This window comes from Nomia melanderi, chromosome 2 (genome assembly GCF_051020985.1).
Source record: "Nomia melanderi isolate GNS246 chromosome 2, iyNomMela1, whole genome shotgun sequence".
Taxonomy (NCBI): domain Eukaryota; kingdom Metazoa; phylum Arthropoda; class Insecta; order Hymenoptera; family Halictidae; genus Nomia; species Nomia melanderi.
The window spans coordinates 1,256,306-1,273,942 of NC_135000.1; the positions used below are offsets into that span (position 1 = coordinate 1,256,306).

A 17,637-nucleotide genomic window follows, 5' to 3' on the forward strand; every position below is an offset into this window, starting at 1 on the left:
CCACGCACAAACTCGGATGAAAACAAAAGACCTTTGTTGCACCGCTTTATACAAATTTATTATTCTCTTAAACATTACTGTTCGTACGAATCCGAAACTTCTTGTCGACGTATGCAAAAAGAGGACCTTCAAAGGAAAGTATTTTTTATGATGACTTACAATGTGGTATACATATATATATATAAAATATATATGTAATATATATGATATATATATACATATACATATATATCTAATATTTCAACCGACACAAATATTATTCACCCCCTACCCCCGCCGCCGCCGCCATCACCGCCATCTCTCGCACTCTCACTCTCACTTTCTTCGTTCCGCCGCACGTTCATTTCCTTTTCCCATCGCTCTCGGTACTTCCCCGTTCTGTTCCCCACCGAAAGCTTTAACCCTCTTAGTACACCTTACCGTTTCTCCGCGTACCATCTAGAAAATCTCTTCCACTGAAAACACGCACCTTGAAATCCACACATTCCTCTCAAGAAATAAAGATAACGTCATACTTTCTTTCATAATTTATCATAAAATGTATTTTGTTTTCCATAAAAAGGAGACATTCATTTCTTTACGTAAATCGACATGTAAAAATCAGTTGCTCAGCGTAGAAACCAACTCGGTGCCTTCAAAAGTTCACCGTCTATTTACAAATAAAACCGTGCATATGTCTATCCCCGAAACATTCGCCGTTATTTCATCCGTCTTGCACAAATAAACGATCCCGAAGCGGCAAGGAAACCTCTAACCCTTTGCACTCGACGACTCCCAGTTATTAAGTTCCGTACAACGCAATCGATGAGACATCGGAATAAAATGTTCTCGAAACAAGAAATATTTCCCAAAAGCATCGCCTACGTCACGTTAGAGAACGCTGAATATTTCTAGCGAAAAAATATTCGAGCGCAAAGGGTTAAATTTGAAAAAGAAATTCCTAACTTGATGAAACGGAAAGGCACCGGATTCATTTCTAAACCTATCACACGCGACAAGCCGAAATATTGGGTCAAAGTGTTCGTGGCAAAAGGTTGAGCCGATATTTCGGCTTTCGGGTGCTAAGAGGGTTAAGGGTTCGATGCACCCTCGTTATCCCAGCTCCCGTCCGTCGAGAAGCGCGGTCCGCCGCCGTTCGCCGTGTCCTTTCGTTTCTCCGCGTGTTCCCTCCCCGCTCGCCGGCTTGGCCGACGAGCGGCGACGGCGTAGGCTCGTTGACGTCGAAAGGAACCGACACGGCGCGGCGGAAACGATACTAGCCGCGGCATCGAAAGAGAGTTTCGAGTGGACACGCACATAACACCTAAAAAAGCGAGAGTGATGCAAGCAATTTGGACGACGCGTGACAGTTATGTTATTTTTTTTTCATTTTTTTTTTACCTTTGATTACAATTATTATTTCAATGTTTATTCCTTTCTTGTATCCATAAAAATCGTTACATAGTAGTTTAGGTTGCTGCTTGGCGTCAGACGAATCGTCAAGCAACCAGTTATAGTAATAGTAGTAGCAGTAGTATTACAGTAATAATAAGTGGTAGCGGCATTGTGTCGTGTTCGTGTACGTGTACGTGTACGTGTACGTGTACATTTTTACGTGTACATGTATATGTATATGTTCTATGTATATGCATACACGTGTGTACATGTATATATATATATATGTATATATGAAAAAAGTGTCTATCTCGATGTGTACAAGATGAAGCTACACGAGTCGAACGGGCAACGTGCACGCGGCGCAAACGAGTCCGCGTCGCTTCTGCTTTCTTCGTCGCTGCTTTCCTTTCGTTCCAAAGAAATCCATCGATTCTTTCCCGATACAAAAAAAGAATATATCGATCATCGCTCGCGCGGTGCTACGATTAAACGTGCCAGAGAAAGAAGACGCGTCAAGGAACCACGAGCAGAGGTAAACCATAAGAAAAAAAAAAGAAGAAAAGGGTTGCCGCCGCGTATACGTTCCGTTTGTCAACTTTTGCAGTCGCGCTTATGCGTGTGCGTGTGTGCGTGTATGGTCGGGTACGGGTACGTGTACGTGTACGTGTATATACGTCTGTTATGCGTGTAATGTGTGTCTCATATTTTTTTTGTTGCTTTCTGTATGCGTGTACGCGCGCGCGTGCTCGCGCCTATCATATATATGTATGTATATACACATATACGTTATGTATACCATATTCCGGTGTACGGTCTCGCGACTCCTCGTCACTCCTATTATATCACGCCCTTATCCCGCTCTCTTTCTCTCTCTCATGCTCTCCCTCTCTCTCAAACACCTTCTTCGTCTTCTTCTTCGTCGTCATCGTCTTCTTTTTTCTTTTCTTTTCTTTTCTTTTTTTCGTTTGTTTGTTTGTTTACCGATAAAAGTCTCAGCAAATATGACACATTGTTCGCCGTTCCTTGTTTTTTTCTTTTATTTTTCCTTACATATAGCAGTAATAAAGACAGTAAATAGCTAAAAGGACCGTATCGATTTGGGGGTGGGGGGTGGGGGGTGTTGGGAGAGGCGGCCAGGACTGCGGCCAATCCGTGCCGTTTCACCCGCTGCCGCACGCTCGCCTGCCTGTCTCTCTCTTTCTCTCTCTCTCTCACTCACTCTCTCTCCCCCTCTCACTCCTCTCTTATTCTCTTACACGCTCACTCACTCTCTCGCTCTCTCTTTCTCCCGTTAATCGTCGTCTCGTATAGTCGTGGCGTTTATATCTCTACCGCGCACTCTCGCACACCAAACTCTCCCTCGCTCCTCTTCTTCATTCTCCCTTTCTCTCTCTCCCACTCTCTCCGTCATCCTGGGCGTTTGTTCCGACATCGAGGCTTCTGTTAACCGCGCGCGCTCGAATTATCATGTCGCGAACGCTTGATTTCCTTGCGCGCGTGTGCCTCCCCTTCTGCTATCACACACACACACACACACACACACACACACACACACACACACACACACACACACACACACACACACACACAATCACTCACTCGCTCACTCGCTCACTCACTCTCTCTCTCTCTTTCTCTCCCTCCCGATCTCACTCTTTCGCTCTCGCTCGTGCAAACACACATACTCTCTCTCTCTCTCCCTCTCTCTCTATCTCTATCCATCTCGTTCGCTGGCTATGCTCAAACACTGCTCGATACACTTTCTCGCATTTACGCCCTTTCGAACTTTGACTTGCGCTCCTATGTGACTGCTTGCTTTCTCAATCAATCTTTCTCTCTCTCTCTTTCTCTCTCTCTTTCTCTCTCTTCTCTCTCTTCCTCTCTCTCTCTCTTTCTCTCTCTTCCTCCTCTCTCTCTCTATGTTGCTCTCATCCGTTCGTTCGCTACAAAAAACAGAAACTGTAAACCTAACGCAATAGTTTATTACTTATTACTTGTTACCTCTTACGTTTAATGCATGCTCGTGTACATGTTTATGTATGCGTGTGTGATCATTCCACGTCGACGGACGACGTTCGCTCGTGTACGTGTATCAAGTGTGTACGTGTATATGTGAAAAAAGAACAAAAAAAATATAGAAGAGAAAAGAAACAACGATACTACCGTTTTCTCTGCCTAGCCGCGTCGCACACACTTCCCTTCTCGCGCCGCTGTGTCGCGTGTGTGCGCCCGTGGCCGTGCCTGTATGGGGGAGAGCGCGTGTGCGTGTGCTTGGTGGGTCGAGTGGCTGTGTACGTGTCCGTGTGTGTATGCAACGCGTGTGTGATGATCGGTACCTATGCTTCCACATAGCTTTCTTGTATTTCCGCGAGTGTGTATCGTTAATTGTGCGCGCGCGCGCGCGTGTTACCGCGCTCCGATCTTCGCCTTTCCTCGTTCTTGTTTTTTTTCTTCTCTTCCCGTATCACAACGATCCTTCCTTTCTCCTTTCACTCTAATTTTCCTTTCTCTTTCCTATTCCCGTTGTTCCACGCACGGTTCCGTGGCAATGTCACCCCGCAGAGAAAAGCAGCATTTTACTGTGTCCGGAGTTCCGTCCCGCGAATGGAACCGGAGGAGAGACGAGAAAAATCAAATGAAGCAAGAAAGGATACAGAGACGACACGCGAGGATGAATGCGCGCAACCGCGTCCGGAAAGTTGTTCTTTACGGTGTTTTGTTTGTTTTTTTTTTCTTTTCTTTTCTTTCCCCCTTCGTTTTTCATCCTGGCCCGCCGATGCAGATGGTAGTGTCCGTTCCATTTGGGGCCGCGCACGCGTCCGTTCCCGAATACATCGTGTGTCTGATCGAAAAAGGAGAGAACGACGACTCAAGTATTCGAATGATATTATAACCGTTGTTACTGTGTGTTATTGCTGTTGCTGTTGCTGTTGCTGTTGCTGTTGCTGTTGTCGAGGGGTGGCTGTTGCTTCTCACAGAGTATTGCGCGGCAAGCTTGCGGCAGTTCCGGCGCGACTCGTGCGGCATGACGCATTCCATTCGCTGTTCAGTAAAATAATCGATCGTATCGTTTAGTATTAATATTAGATATTTGTGTGTTGGGTCCCAGAGGTTACTGAAACAGAAAGCAAACGGAACAATGGCCTAGCGTTCGATTTTTTCTCCTCTCTTTTTATTTGTGTATTGCGTGACTAGCCGAATTAACCCCTTGTCTTATGGTTTCTCTGTCGAGTGGACGCTTGATGAAGCTATTTTATCGGTAACGGCTTATCGGAAAAAGTAAAGGCTTTAATAATTATCGAATGTCTACGTTTGCTCCATTTGTGAACTACTGATAATAGGAAAGTATTGTTTTATTTATGTTCAGGGAATTGAAACAATATTCAGATTTGCCAAATTGTACGCTTGCTCCAGAGGTTAATGACTGATCATGGGAAAATGTTATTTAATTTATATTCACGGAAGGCAAATTATATTTAGATTTGTCAAATTCTACATTTTCTCCAGAGGTTAATGATTAATAAGAGGATAATGAAAATTATTTAATTTATATTTAGGAATTAAATAATATATAGATTTGTCAAATTCTACGTTTGCTCCAGACGTTAATGATTAATAAGAGGAAAATGAAAATTATTTAATTTATATTTAGGAATTAAATAATATATAAATTTGTCAAATTCTACGTTTGCTCCGGGGGTTAACAATTGACAACAGGAAAGTAGAAATTATTCAATTTATATTCAGCGAAAGTAAATAATATTTGCGTGTGTCAAATTCAGTTTAAAATATTCATCGTGAGTCTAACACGTATCATAGGGCAAAGGATTAACCCTTTGCACTCGAGAGCCGACTCTCGGTCACCGTTCAATTCGACACAGCAAAATTATAAAATTTTCAATTCAATATTAACCGCTTATCTTATGTATTCGTTTCTAAAATTTAACGAAAAATATGACAATTTTTTATTCGTGTTTCTTAGCATTTGTACATGTTATGAAACATATATTCATAAAAAAAAAAAACAAATCAACGATAATCTGGCAAAAGCAATCAGAAACACCCAAATTAACTCGAGATAATAATTTTGATAATTTTTTTTAGTAGCTTTTTAAATAATTTTTAGAACAAAAAAAATGCCAAGTACACTCGGGATGAAAAGGCAAGTGGTCAATTCTTTGCATTCGAAGGTTTCTCACTTGAAATATGCAACATTTTCTGATCAAATACGGACGATACTTTTTTAAATTAACTTAACGAAATGTCACACATAAATTAAAGAATAAAGATATTTTATTTCAATATTTTACATATTGATCTATTACAGAAAGTTTAATAGTAAATATGAAACTTAATTATTTTGCTGTATTAAATCAAGCAACGAAGGATTAAATTTTGTGTAAGATATCAACGCACGAAACGGAAATAAAATAGTCCTGTCTCATAATTTCTGTAATATTTTTCTTTACATTAGTCGAAAAAAATATCGAATATTTATCATGAAAAATATTGTCAAGTGCGAAAGGTTAAATCTTCAGAGACGACACCCAATTCTCGGTTCCCCTCAATTCATTTAAATTCGTCTCTATGTTACTGATATTACCAGAATTTCTTAATAATTTAGACATTTTTAATATTCTTCGGAGCAATCTTTAATTTTTAAAAATTAGAATAAATGATAATTAAGTAAAAGAATACAAAATAAATAAAATAAACTTCACTGATGTAGTCTGTAAAGGGTTAAACCGAAAGTACAAAATATATATGGCTATGCAAAAGAAACAATGGTGGAATAAAAAGACATTCAAAAATTGCGCGAAAACGGACAGAAAAATATATGGAGTTAACACTAGAATCACCGAACGGGTCAAAATGGCCCATTCCTGATTACTTCTTTCCGCGATTATTAAAAACATAGCGGATGCTTTTCTGGGAGTTGAAAGAAAGAGGGAAAGAAATTGATTTGACAATACCTAAATTGAATTATGAATGAATTAAAGTCTCAATAGATGCACTCTTGAAGTTTCTATAGAGAAATTTCAAAAAGTCAATTTCAGTGCTCGGTAGTTCTAGTGTTAAATCTCATTTTCTCGTCCGACGGAACGAAAACTGCCAAGTATCGGTGACTTCGCGAAAAAAAATGATAATAAAACAAAGGATTTAAAGAGTCACGTAGCAATAGCTTCTGCACAAAGCCGTTGAATGAAAATATTGGTCCGCGATTCGAGTCGACTTTTGCGATTGCGAGCACAATTGCCGGCAGCAGATTAGTCATCGCGGTGAGCTGATACCAGGTTCGGAGCGAGCAACTGATATTACGCGTGCGCGCGCGCGAATGATTCACTTTGAAACGGGACAGGGACCAACATTGCTCGTTGACGTCCACATTGGGTGAAGCCAAAGCGCTACTTCCTTTCAGAATTCAATGATTCTTTAGTATGCTGTGGAAATTCACATTTTGAACAACTTTTGTGTCAGCATATGTACAGTGTCGGGATTAGTTCCCAAGATATTAATAAAAAACCTGTTGGCACGATACATTGAATTCTATTCATATAAACATGTCTATCAGCAGTTTCTTGTAATACACAGAAATGGGTTTTATTTAGGTAACTTCTAATGTCACTCTTTACTTTTAGCTAATAAGTACTTGTGTCTTATCTCTCTATTAGTTGTATATCTTCAATTTATATTACTTGTTATGTACTTTCAATTTATATTATTTCTTAGATATTTCCAATTTATATTATTTGTTATGTATTTTCTATTTATATTGTAATATTATTACATATCTTCAATTTATATTATTAATTGTGTATCTTCAATTTGTACTATTAGTTATGTATCTTCATATTATACTTAATTGCTCCTGTATACTCAATATCTATACTGTGTAACGATTAGTTAAGTTCTATTCTTCCCGAGTTACAACGCCATCTATTTTGATAAAAATTCCCCTGATGAATTGACTACAAATATATTTAACGGCAAAAAGAATTAGATAGCACGGACTAGTATTAGTGAGGTTAGTTTTTCCAGGGTGAAAATACACTTTTCTTTCATAATTTCTAAAAATTCTTCTGGTCTGAAGCTGTAGCCTTAAGCGATCGATTTTTCGTGGGACACCCTATAGACATTGAGGTCAATATCGCTATTCACTCAACAACTCACTGACAACTACTGCAGCGAGGACAATTGTATTAGTCATGTCTACACAGGCTAAATTCAATGTGTTGTGCAGAAACCTTTTCATTAACATTAGAACTACCAAGAATTTAATACGATTAATATATAAACCTTATAAAAACTCTTTTAATTTCTGCTAATATTAATTAAATTATATTAATTATTCATTTTTATGTAATTAATTACTGTAAATTACGTAAAAAATCAATTTTTTAATCATTTTGAATATTTAACGCTTTCACACTGTCAGTAGTTGCAAAATAAAAAAATTTTAACCGGTCACTGTAACTAATACAATCGAACTATACCTGAGTAATAGTTTTAGTGTGAATATTTCTTAAATTAAACCCAACCGCCGATTACACACAGTGGAAAAAGTTGTTCAAAATCGTATTTCCTACAACATATCCGAGGATCATGAAAACCGGAGGGGAAGTACCTTTCCCACAATTTGATGGCAGTTTATTTAAATTCACGTTCATTAACACGTTCGGTACCACCATTTGTTTCATTGACAATGTTCTTGCAATATTTTACTAAATCCAACAAATCATCTAAATAAAATATTGAAAAGTTGAAAATAATCTCCTAATTGATAGTTGATAATCTCCTAAGATAGTTGAAACTATCTCCTAATTGTAAATAATAATATCTATACCACTAATTTAATACGTATAATAAACATGTTATAATAAATAACACTATGTATAGCATTAATTTCGTACAATTAATCATCTTTACGTGAAGTATAACGGAATATCCTACAACGAATCGATTCGCTCCTAAACCTTCGTTGCAGGACACACGCGTATAAGTATGCTCATATTAAGGACAGCGCATACATTAACAACAGGAAGTATATAAAATAAAAACATACAAGCATGCTTATGTATCACAAGTTTAATTTATTATATTTAAATTTTATATATTTTTTTATCTTTTTTTTTTTTTTGTCAAGCCAATCGTATTTCCCCGCGTTGTAGCGTACTCAATCGTTGTAGCAGTGTCAATTTCACGAAAAGGACTGTTCGTTATAGGTTAGAGTCCACTGTATAGGATTGTGGCCGTCACACGAATATCTGAGGTTGGTAACGAACGTGTTAACAGTTGCGCTTGAAACGACTGGAAAAAGCGAGTAAAACAGAAGAGAGGTACAGTAACATTGTAAGCGAAGCGTCTTATTATTGTTAGTGTATACCAACCTAATAGCCGCAGGCCAAGAGGTAGTCGCCGAGTTTTTCAACGACCGACGCGGCTTGCTGTGGCTGTATGGGGTCTTCGTAGAGGGAGACGACCACGGCTTGCGTCGTCTTCATGCAATGGACGCCGACCTTGCCGAGTTTTGCCCTTATCACCCGATCCGTGCCCGACAGATAAATGTACCTGTTGCCGGCCAAGGTGACCCCCGACGACGTCAGAATGTCCTGCTCGTCGAATCCCTGGACCAATTTCGCCAGCTCCTCTTTACTCACCTAGAGAAGGCACACGCACACGCAAACGCCGGTTAAACGGATGCAAATTTAGACCAGGCGGTCTTACATCTTTAAAAATATTTTCGCCGCCCGTCGGAATACGTTCACGACCGCCGCGTTTTTCCCGGTGCTCGTCGTTTGATAATTGAGAACAGTTCTGGGAAAGAGTCTGTAGATTTATGGATTCCTTTTTCAATCTCCTCTGGGTAACTTAACACTAGAACTACCAGATGTATCAAGGTGACCAATTCCTAATTTCTTTTTTTGGAATTAATGCAAAGGTACAGATACTTCTTTAAGAAACGATTAAAGATGATTTAGCAATAAGCTAACTGAAATCTTAACAAATTTAGGCTTATAACTTTCATAAAGAAATGTTCAAAGGACGTTTCAAAGGTAGTTCTAGCGTTAATCGTATAAAATTGTAATCTTTAACACATTATTCACCAGTTATTGAAAGGTTTGTTGAAGATTCATGATCAAGTAAACATTTCTTAATAAATGTTTCAATAGCGACAGCAATTGTAATCCTGATTCAACAAATCATTCTGGGTAACATAACCTAATCACTTTCCTCGGGGACTATTATTCAAAGAAAATTGTTGAGCTGCTTTTTGATAGAAGACAGTCATTAAGGAATCTATTAATAGACGGCCGGTAAATAAAGTGTTAAAGTCACGTACATCCAATCCTGTTTTTACGCGATAGATGCGTTCCATGTAAAAAAAATATACTATGCTTATGAAGAAACAGAGATTGATCCCAGATTTCAGAAATCAGGAAAATAATTATTCCTTGTATATTGAATTCGAGAATTTTTTCCTTGCAATGTGAATGATCGTGTTAAAATCAAATTTGTATAAAAACAGAGTTGAGTGTATTTAACATTTCGAACATAGAAATATATCGGAAAAACTAAAATTAAAATTTGGCACGGTTCATCGTTTCAACTTGTGGGCTCTCTCCTCTGAAAAGTTCTCAATTGAGAAGTGTGTGTAGAAAACACTGTAAATGCCGAGTATAAAATTTTTAAAGGAAAAAGGTTACCTAACTTCTGTTATTTTTCGACATTACTGACAAATACTTAGGAAACCCAAAAGTACATTCAAATTGTACATTACAGTATTCACATTGACAAGTAGAACATTTTCCGATAAAAAAGATTTCCAACCGTGGCATTTACAATATGTTCTACAAAGTCTCTTTAATTCTTGGCTTGAAAATGAATTAAAACAATGAAAGCAAGTTAAGACGAAACTTGCGCTTGTCATCGTATCAATTTGGTAAATTTCTGCATTGTAACCGGAAATAAATGAAAGCCAATCGTTCGTATGTCCCTTGGCGTACGATTTCTTTTATGATTATGTTCTTCATAAAATATTTCCTTTTATTTCAACAATTTACCTATCGGTAAGTATTCAGTACTTTTTTTTAAACATTAATAACAAATAGTTACGGATTTCCCGGTAAATGTTTAATATAATCGAAGAGCGATATGTCACTCGTGTAACATAACCTAACAATTTCGCTCAGGATTCCTATTCAGGAATAACAATAAAATAATTGAACTCCTTTCTGATATAATATTGTCACTCATAGACTTATCAATAGACTTTCAGTAAGTAAACCATTAAAAACAGTAACATTACTTTTTATCAAATTAAATGACAAATCTTCACCGCAGGTTTCTCTCATACACTAAGGGATCGCCATAGGAGACATTTTTTTGAGAAAGGAAACGGCGGTGTCGCTCGGCTAAATCTTTTTCGAAAGTAACTTCAAACCAGATTTTCTTTTTGCGGTGTAAAGCGGGTCGCGGGTCGAACGGAGGACGTACAAAAAAAGATCGGGACATCCGACTCGGAATTCCTACCAATTTCGTACAGCGAACGCTCGGTTCGAGAATCCGTTCAGTTCGCAGGCGACCGCGAAAAAGCGAGGAATACAACCGACACTCCGATTTCGGCGAGCGAAGGCCGCGCAAAAGCCCTGACTCACTAATTTCAAGTACGAGCTAGCGGACGTATCGCCGCGAGAAATTTGCTTCGTGTGGCCCTGACTAACCGACGACCAGCGCGACGATGAATCAGACACCGAGCACGTTGCTCGGCTAATGCGTCGTACGCTCTTCCCTTTCGACAATTCGACACTGTAAAATGCGAGATTTCAATGGGAACGATGAAAAAAAGAAACAAATTCATCATATAATTACCGATTTCGTATTACACGATGATATTTGGGGGAAATTACTAGAAAGTTGGCAGGCGTTGACAAGGGAAGCGGACAGGACGGTCGGACGGACAGTCGCCGGGTTGGCGGGTCGAATGGCCGGCCGGCCGGCATCGCCATTTTGGCATTGGCAAGCGGAAAGTGTTCGCACGACATGGAGCGGCGCCTACGACGCGATGCCAAAGCCGCCAACGACCTTTGTGCGGGCTTTCGACCTTTTTCCGACGATTCGTTTCGAAATTCAATGCATTTCAGTTGCTCGGCCCCTAACAGCGGTGTATGCGCACGCGCAGATACGTACGCGCAAATAAAAAGCGACAGTAACACGAGTTTCTAGGAATTTAATAACGCCGCGTGCTATGATTGAGGTTATGTTCTTCCATTCGGAGAAAGGTAGATGAATTTTAATATTCGTTAGGTATTTCATGAAAATTCATTGAACTGGTCGTCAAAATGACATTAATACTTGTGCACATCGCTATTCTGTACCGACATCCAGGTATTTACCGACGAGATACGACAGGAGTGCCGATAGCTACTCGCTCGCAACACTGATGGCGCCGCGATCGCGTCGAACCTTTCTGGAACTGTCGGTTTTGCAATTTTAAACGACATTGCCGTACGGCGTACAATGAAAACGGAGTGACGAAACAAAAAGTCGATCGGTACAACGTACCGAAACCATCGAATTCAATCCGCTGTTCAACAGCCCCGTCCGTTATCGTAAACACATGCACGCGTACAGTAAGTCCCTCCGTCGCGTTAATCACGCGTCGCGATTACGAGATTTTTCGCAAAAGAAATTGAACTTAACGATCGGAAAACGTACGTTCGCAGTGCCGCACGTATGTAGGCGTCTTCGCGCGTCTCTTTCGATAACGGAAAAACGCTGCCGAAGAAATGAGTCATCGTTCGCAGGCGAAATCGTTAATGACACAGGGGACAGAATTCACGTGGAATTATCTAGGATCGAGTATAGCCTGAAAAAATGCGACCGTGGACATTAGAAACGCAGTGGGAAAGACGAGAAGAGACCACCATTTCCAGCAGCACGAGCAAGACGGGCGACAACGTGCCCGGCAGGCAGCCATGTTAAACTTTGTCGAAAACCGTTCAACTTCGGGCTAGACAAAATTTTCTGCAGCGAGTATTGCCACACCCAATTTCACCTCGGGATAGCCTCCATCCCGGGTAAATCCGTGCCCGACACGATTTTGGAGCGATCGGCTGCCTTTCGAGTCGACCGGTCGACAAATTTTCGATCGAACCAGCAATTTACACGAGAGCTGGTCCGGTCCGGTCCGGTCCGGCCTAGCCTGGTCTGGCCTGCTGCGCTCCTAGCGAACACATCTGGGCGGTGGAGAGAATTTCACCGGAGAATTTTCGATCGGAAGAAGCTTAGCCGGCCGGCGACAGACTGACTCGGTGTCGAGTCAAAAATATATTTGCCCGTTTAGCCTTTCCGATGCTGCTTTACGTCTCTCAGCCGGCTTAGGCAGCACGAGGCGGAATCGTGCCGGTTCAGCACGCGGAACTTTCCGAAGGATTTCAACCGTTTCGTCCGATGCAAGGATTTATCGTTGGTTTCGGGAAAGTCGAGACGCGCGAATGGCTACGTGGCACCATTTTTCCCCCCTATTTTTTTTTTCTTCAAACGATTTAACCGACCGTACTTGTCATCCCTCGTGAAACACATTTCGGGTCCCCGCTCACGGCGACTACATTTCGACTCGGCGCATACCGGATTCCGGCGACACGAGCCGCTAAGTGAACGAACGAGATATCCCGAATATTTCTACTGATATTCAGGATATACGTGTCCTACGCGCACGAGATATGAATGCGTGCACATGTGTGTACAGTATATACGCTACGAAGAAAAATGTTCACGACGGTGTGTCCACCGGGCCACAGCGAACAACAAAGAAAGGCGGAGAGGAGACGAGGAACTTGAAAGCTACGATGCGTTTTCGGTTTTCCTGTATACGCGCATTCGGCTTCTACTGCCTTCCTTTTAGCTGGACGAGTTCGGCTACGAAGACGGCCGACGAGGACGACGGCCACCACCACCACGATGACGATGACGGCCACGGCGACGAGGACGACGACGATAATAGTAATAATAATCATGATAGCAATAATAAACCTCCGAAGCGTTAGTCGGGCTCGGATAATGCGATTACTCACTTCGAAACCCTCAGACTTCGCCCAAAGGTTGCCATCGTGTCCCGCAATCGCTGCTTTGGTAACACACCTAGACGCGAGCAGCTGCTTGTCAACGTAATCCTGCCAGCTCATTTTTGAACACAAGCGATTCGACTCAACTTTTCACTACGGCACTAGAGACACAACCCGTCACCGACTGACTCCTCTCACGACTACCTATATGCGTTGAACGCCGGTCACACTTCTCTTTCACCCCTCCTTATCCCTTCGTGGTTATTCGTAGCCCCTCTTGGCCCCTCTACGCCCCCTCGTTTCTCTCTGCCCCCCCGAAAACCCCGGTATCCAGCGATCGCGTCCCCCCACTTTCGATACCAGCACGGTAATTGACTGCCGACCAATGCTGCCAACCCCTGCGACAACCTCTTTACATTTTCAAAGTTTGCGTATAATACGATGCACACGGTGTTGATCGTTTCTATTATTTCGCTAGGTACACCGGTTGCATCGATTCTCTCATTCGAATCATTATTTTAATCGAATTTTTGGTTTTTGCTTCAGCCGGTGTTGCCAGTTGAACATGCGCTACTTTTCCACCTATTCAACTTTAAAGATACCAGATCTTTTTTCGTTCTAGACTGTAGGTGTATATGCGTATAGTTTCATTGAAAATGCTTGTTCTGTATTCTTTTTTATTTTCGAACGATTATATTTGCAACGTCAAGTTAGAAGTCACGAAAACGTGTTAGAATTTTCATTAAATTATTGTTCGGGTATTTCTTCTAGTGATTTTCGTGTTTACGAATATTTATGTAAATTAAATTGTGGCGACCTCTTCGATAGGGACAAAAATTGTCTAAACACGTACACATGTACAATACGTACGTACGTCGCTACTTATTATGATAATAACGTTCCACGTGCTTTGCTGTTAACAGTTTATTATTTTCGCGCGATGCGAGTAATACGTTCGTTATATTGTTAAAAATTTCTAACATTCGTCGTCACGATGCAAGTGTCTTGTCCCAACAATGTGAAAATTTATAATTTAAGCGCTGGAAAGTCTCTTCCAGAGGTACATGTTTATTTATTATTGTTTTTCAATCTCTATCAACTTTATTAATTTTTATCATTTTTGTAATTTTACCAGTGGTTAACTGAACGCAAAAGGCGAAATTTATTAAAAAAAAATGTTGGTAAGTCAATTTACATACCAGATACATTTGTACCTATGCAATGTGTAAATGATTTCAATAATACCTTACCACACATATAGATATACGGCGACGTATTGAGCTTATCCAGGATTTTGATATGCCTGGAATTAGTAGTAACATTAAAGTTTCTAAGGATGGACAATACATTATAGCGACAGGAATATACAAGCCACGTGTGAAGTGTTTTGAAGTTCAAAATTTATCACTAAAATTTGAAAGATGTTTCGATGCTGAGGTTGTAACTTTCGATATACTTTCTGACGACTATAGCAAGGTATTTATTTACACATTTTCTATGAATCTGTATCTTTATAATTATAACAATTCATATTTTGTATTATAATTCAGATGGTATTTTTACACTGTGATCGAACTATTGAATTTCATGTTGCCCATGGGAGATATTATAGGCTAAGAGTACCACGTTTTGGAAGGGATATTAAATATCATTATCCCCTGTGCGATCTTTTTGTGGTCGGAGATAGGTTTGTCCTTGTAATATTTTCAATTATAAATACTATTCGTAACAATACTTTCTTACAACTAAACGTACTGCAACCAGTCAAATGACCAGTTTTAAAATTTAATTTAAAATTCTGTGTTTTCTTTCATTCAATTAACTTCATATCAATTCCTATATTGTCTAATTAATCAGTTTTTCAATTTTCGCCTTTCCTTCTGTTCCTATTACCATTAAGAAACGTATATCATCCAACTTGTTTACTTTTATTTTGTAACTAGATATTTGATTGGTTATAATGGGAATAGATATGTACAAAGTGCTGGTATATTTAGTGTTAAAACATCCCTTTCTAAGAACATATTCTTTTACAGTAATGAGATCTATCGAATAAATCTTGAAAGAGGACAATTTCTACAGTCCTTCGTGACAGATGCATCGTCAATAAATAAATGTGAAATAAATCCAGTACATCAACTTATTACTATTGGAACTCAAGAAGGGAAAATTGAAGCATGGGATCCACGAGTAAGAAACAAAGTGGGTACACTGGACTGTGCTTTGTACTGTGTTGGTCAAAACAATAAGTATGACAGTTTATTATTGACTATCAAATAATCAAATAGACATTTCAGTTTTTTGTAATTACATCAGTTTTGTTGCTGTTATACAGAGTAGAAGCGGTTCCTGCTGTTACTAGTTTAAAGTTTCAAGGAGGATTAACATTAGGAGTTGGCACATCGACTGGACAAGTATTATTATATGATATTCGCTCAAGTAAACCCTTTTTAACAAAGGATCATATGTATGGATTACCAATCAAGAATATAGAATTCCATCAGACAATGGATATGGTTTACTCTATGGACAGTTCTATTGTTAAAATATGGGAAAAAGATAGCGTAAGTAGATATAATTTAAATTAAGTTAATTTTCTCTACATATTGATGCACAATTGAAATAAATAATAGCAACTGGAATTTGCTTATAATTAGGGCAAATTATATACATCGATTGAGGCACAAAATGATTTCAACGATTTATGCGTCGTACCAAACACTGGAATGCTTCTAATGGCTACTGAAAATACAAAAATGCAGACATATTATATTCCTACTCTTGGACCTGCTCCCTATTGGTGTAGCTTTTTAGACAATCTGACGGAAGAGTTAGAAGAATTAAATTATGAAACTATTTACGATGACTATAAATTTGTTACCGAAAAGGAATTGGATGAGTTAGGCCTAGCGCATTTGAAAGGCACTAATTTACTTAGGGCCTATATGCATGGCTACTTTATCGATATTCGGCTATACAAGAAAGCGAGAGATGTGATGAAGCCTTTCGAATTCGAGGAATATAAGAAACGAAGAATACAACAAAAAATACAAGAAACTTGTGGCAGCAGAGTACAGGTATTAAAATATTTTATCATTTTACGATGCTCATTGTATATTGTATATTTATTCTATACAATACGATACATTATATATTGAACAATTATTTGTAGATTCAAAAGATGCCAAGTGTAAATAAAGAACTCGCTTTGAAATTAATGGATGCTGAATCAAACGCAAAGAAAAAGAAGAATGCGTCCAATATTTTGAAAGATGACCGTTTCAAAGCACTGTTCAGTAATCCTGATTTCCAAGTGGATACAAATTCGGAGGAGTATTCCTTGTTAAATCCTGTTATTTCTCGCCTCGACAAAACCAGAGCGAAAAAATTGGAAGCTCAATTGGCCGCGGAAGAGTTACAACGAAACATGGAAATTGATGACAAAGAGCAAGGTAGAATTTTCCACGTAGTCGATTTCAAATATTTAGTAATATGTATTGAAACTTTTAGATCACAGTTCGGATGAAAGTTTCATTCATGATGATAGTAGTTCGGATGACGAAAGAGGATGGGTTAAGGAAGTGAAAAAACAATATCGGTTAATACGGAAGAATGAAAGGGAGAACGAAGAAAAAGAGGAAAATGCGAATAACGATGAAAGTTCAGAAAGTCGTAGCCATCTTTATGAAATCAAAGACGGTGTAGAATTTAAAGACGCGAAACCGATCGCACAGAAAAAGAACAAGTATGTATATCTAATCATATGATTGGCCGAAAATTAACATTATCAAACATGCGTGTGGCGTTAATAAATTACTTTTGTATTTATATTTTTATAGAGCTACCCTGGGAGATAGGTTGAGAAACGAAAACATTCACGATGTTAAAATTTCTGGTGCTCGTGGTAACCGAGAAATGACTTTTCATGTGGAAAAGGTACGTTTCTTTATTATATAAATACGTTAACGTGTACCCATTATATTTCGTATCGTATTTTATATATATGTATATATTCTTTATATAAATGCATATATTTTTTTCATAGAAAAAATCTGGGCGAGCAAAACTGCAAGTAAAAAGACACGAGAAAGAATATAAACACCTCTTAAGGCCAGCCGGAAACTTGTACAGAAAAAAGCGCTGATATTTATTGTTGTACTAACATATTGGTTTTTTTTAAAATAGTAAATAATCT

At 39.2% G+C, this 17,637-nt stretch overlaps 2 protein-coding genes across 4 annotated transcripts; one reads left to right on the forward strand and one right to left on the reverse strand.

The window, feature by feature from the left end:
- Positions 1-1,349: 1,349 nt before the first annotated feature.
- chic (profilin chickadee) lies at positions 1,350-13,691 on the reverse strand. 3 transcript variants are annotated; one of them, XM_076364460.1, is made up of 3 exons: positions 13,452-13,690; positions 8,766-9,035; positions 1,350-4,492 (listed from the first exon to the last, which is right to left on the reverse strand). In XM_076364460.1, exons 1-2 carry the CDS (start codon positions 13,560-13,562, stop codon positions 8,766-8,768), a joined length of 381 nt encoding a protein of 126 aa, XP_076220575.1. In that variant the 5' UTR covers positions 13,563-13,690; the 3' UTR covers positions 1,350-4,492. The 3 variants fall into 3 exon arrangements, with proteins under 3 accessions (XP_076220575.1, XP_076220576.1, XP_031829966.1); XM_076364461.1 differs by lacking the exon at positions 1,350-4,492 and adding an exon at positions 4,880-4,890 and having other exon boundaries at positions 13,452-13,691; XM_031974106.2 differs by lacking the exon at positions 1,350-4,492 and adding an exon at positions 8,449-8,685 and having other exon boundaries at positions 13,452-13,691.
- Positions 13,692-14,094: 403 nt separating this feature from the next.
- l(2)34Fd (nucleolar protein 10 lethal (2) 34Fd) lies at positions 14,095-17,630 on the forward strand. The gene is made up of 11 exons (XM_076364456.1): positions 14,095-14,502; positions 14,578-14,623; positions 14,704-14,918; positions 14,993-15,129; positions 15,479-15,691; positions 15,778-16,006; positions 16,100-16,519; positions 16,615-16,894; positions 16,953-17,187; positions 17,282-17,378; positions 17,488-17,630. Exons 1-11 carry the CDS (start codon positions 14,437-14,439, stop codon positions 17,584-17,586), a joined length of 2,037 nt encoding a protein of 678 aa, XP_076220571.1. The 5' UTR covers positions 14,095-14,436; the 3' UTR covers positions 17,587-17,630.
- The last annotated feature ends 7 nt before the right edge of the window (positions 17,631-17,637 follow it).

Coding starts and splice junctions, on each gene's coding strand:
- chic (XM_076364460.1), bottom strand. CDS start 13,562: ATGAGCTGGCAGGATTACGTTGACAAGCAGCTGCTCGCGTCTAGGTGT. Junction 9,036..13,451: donor CGAAGTCTGAGGGTTTCGAA/GTGAGTAATCGC, acceptor TGCCTTCTCTAG/GTGAGTAAAGAGGAGCTGGC.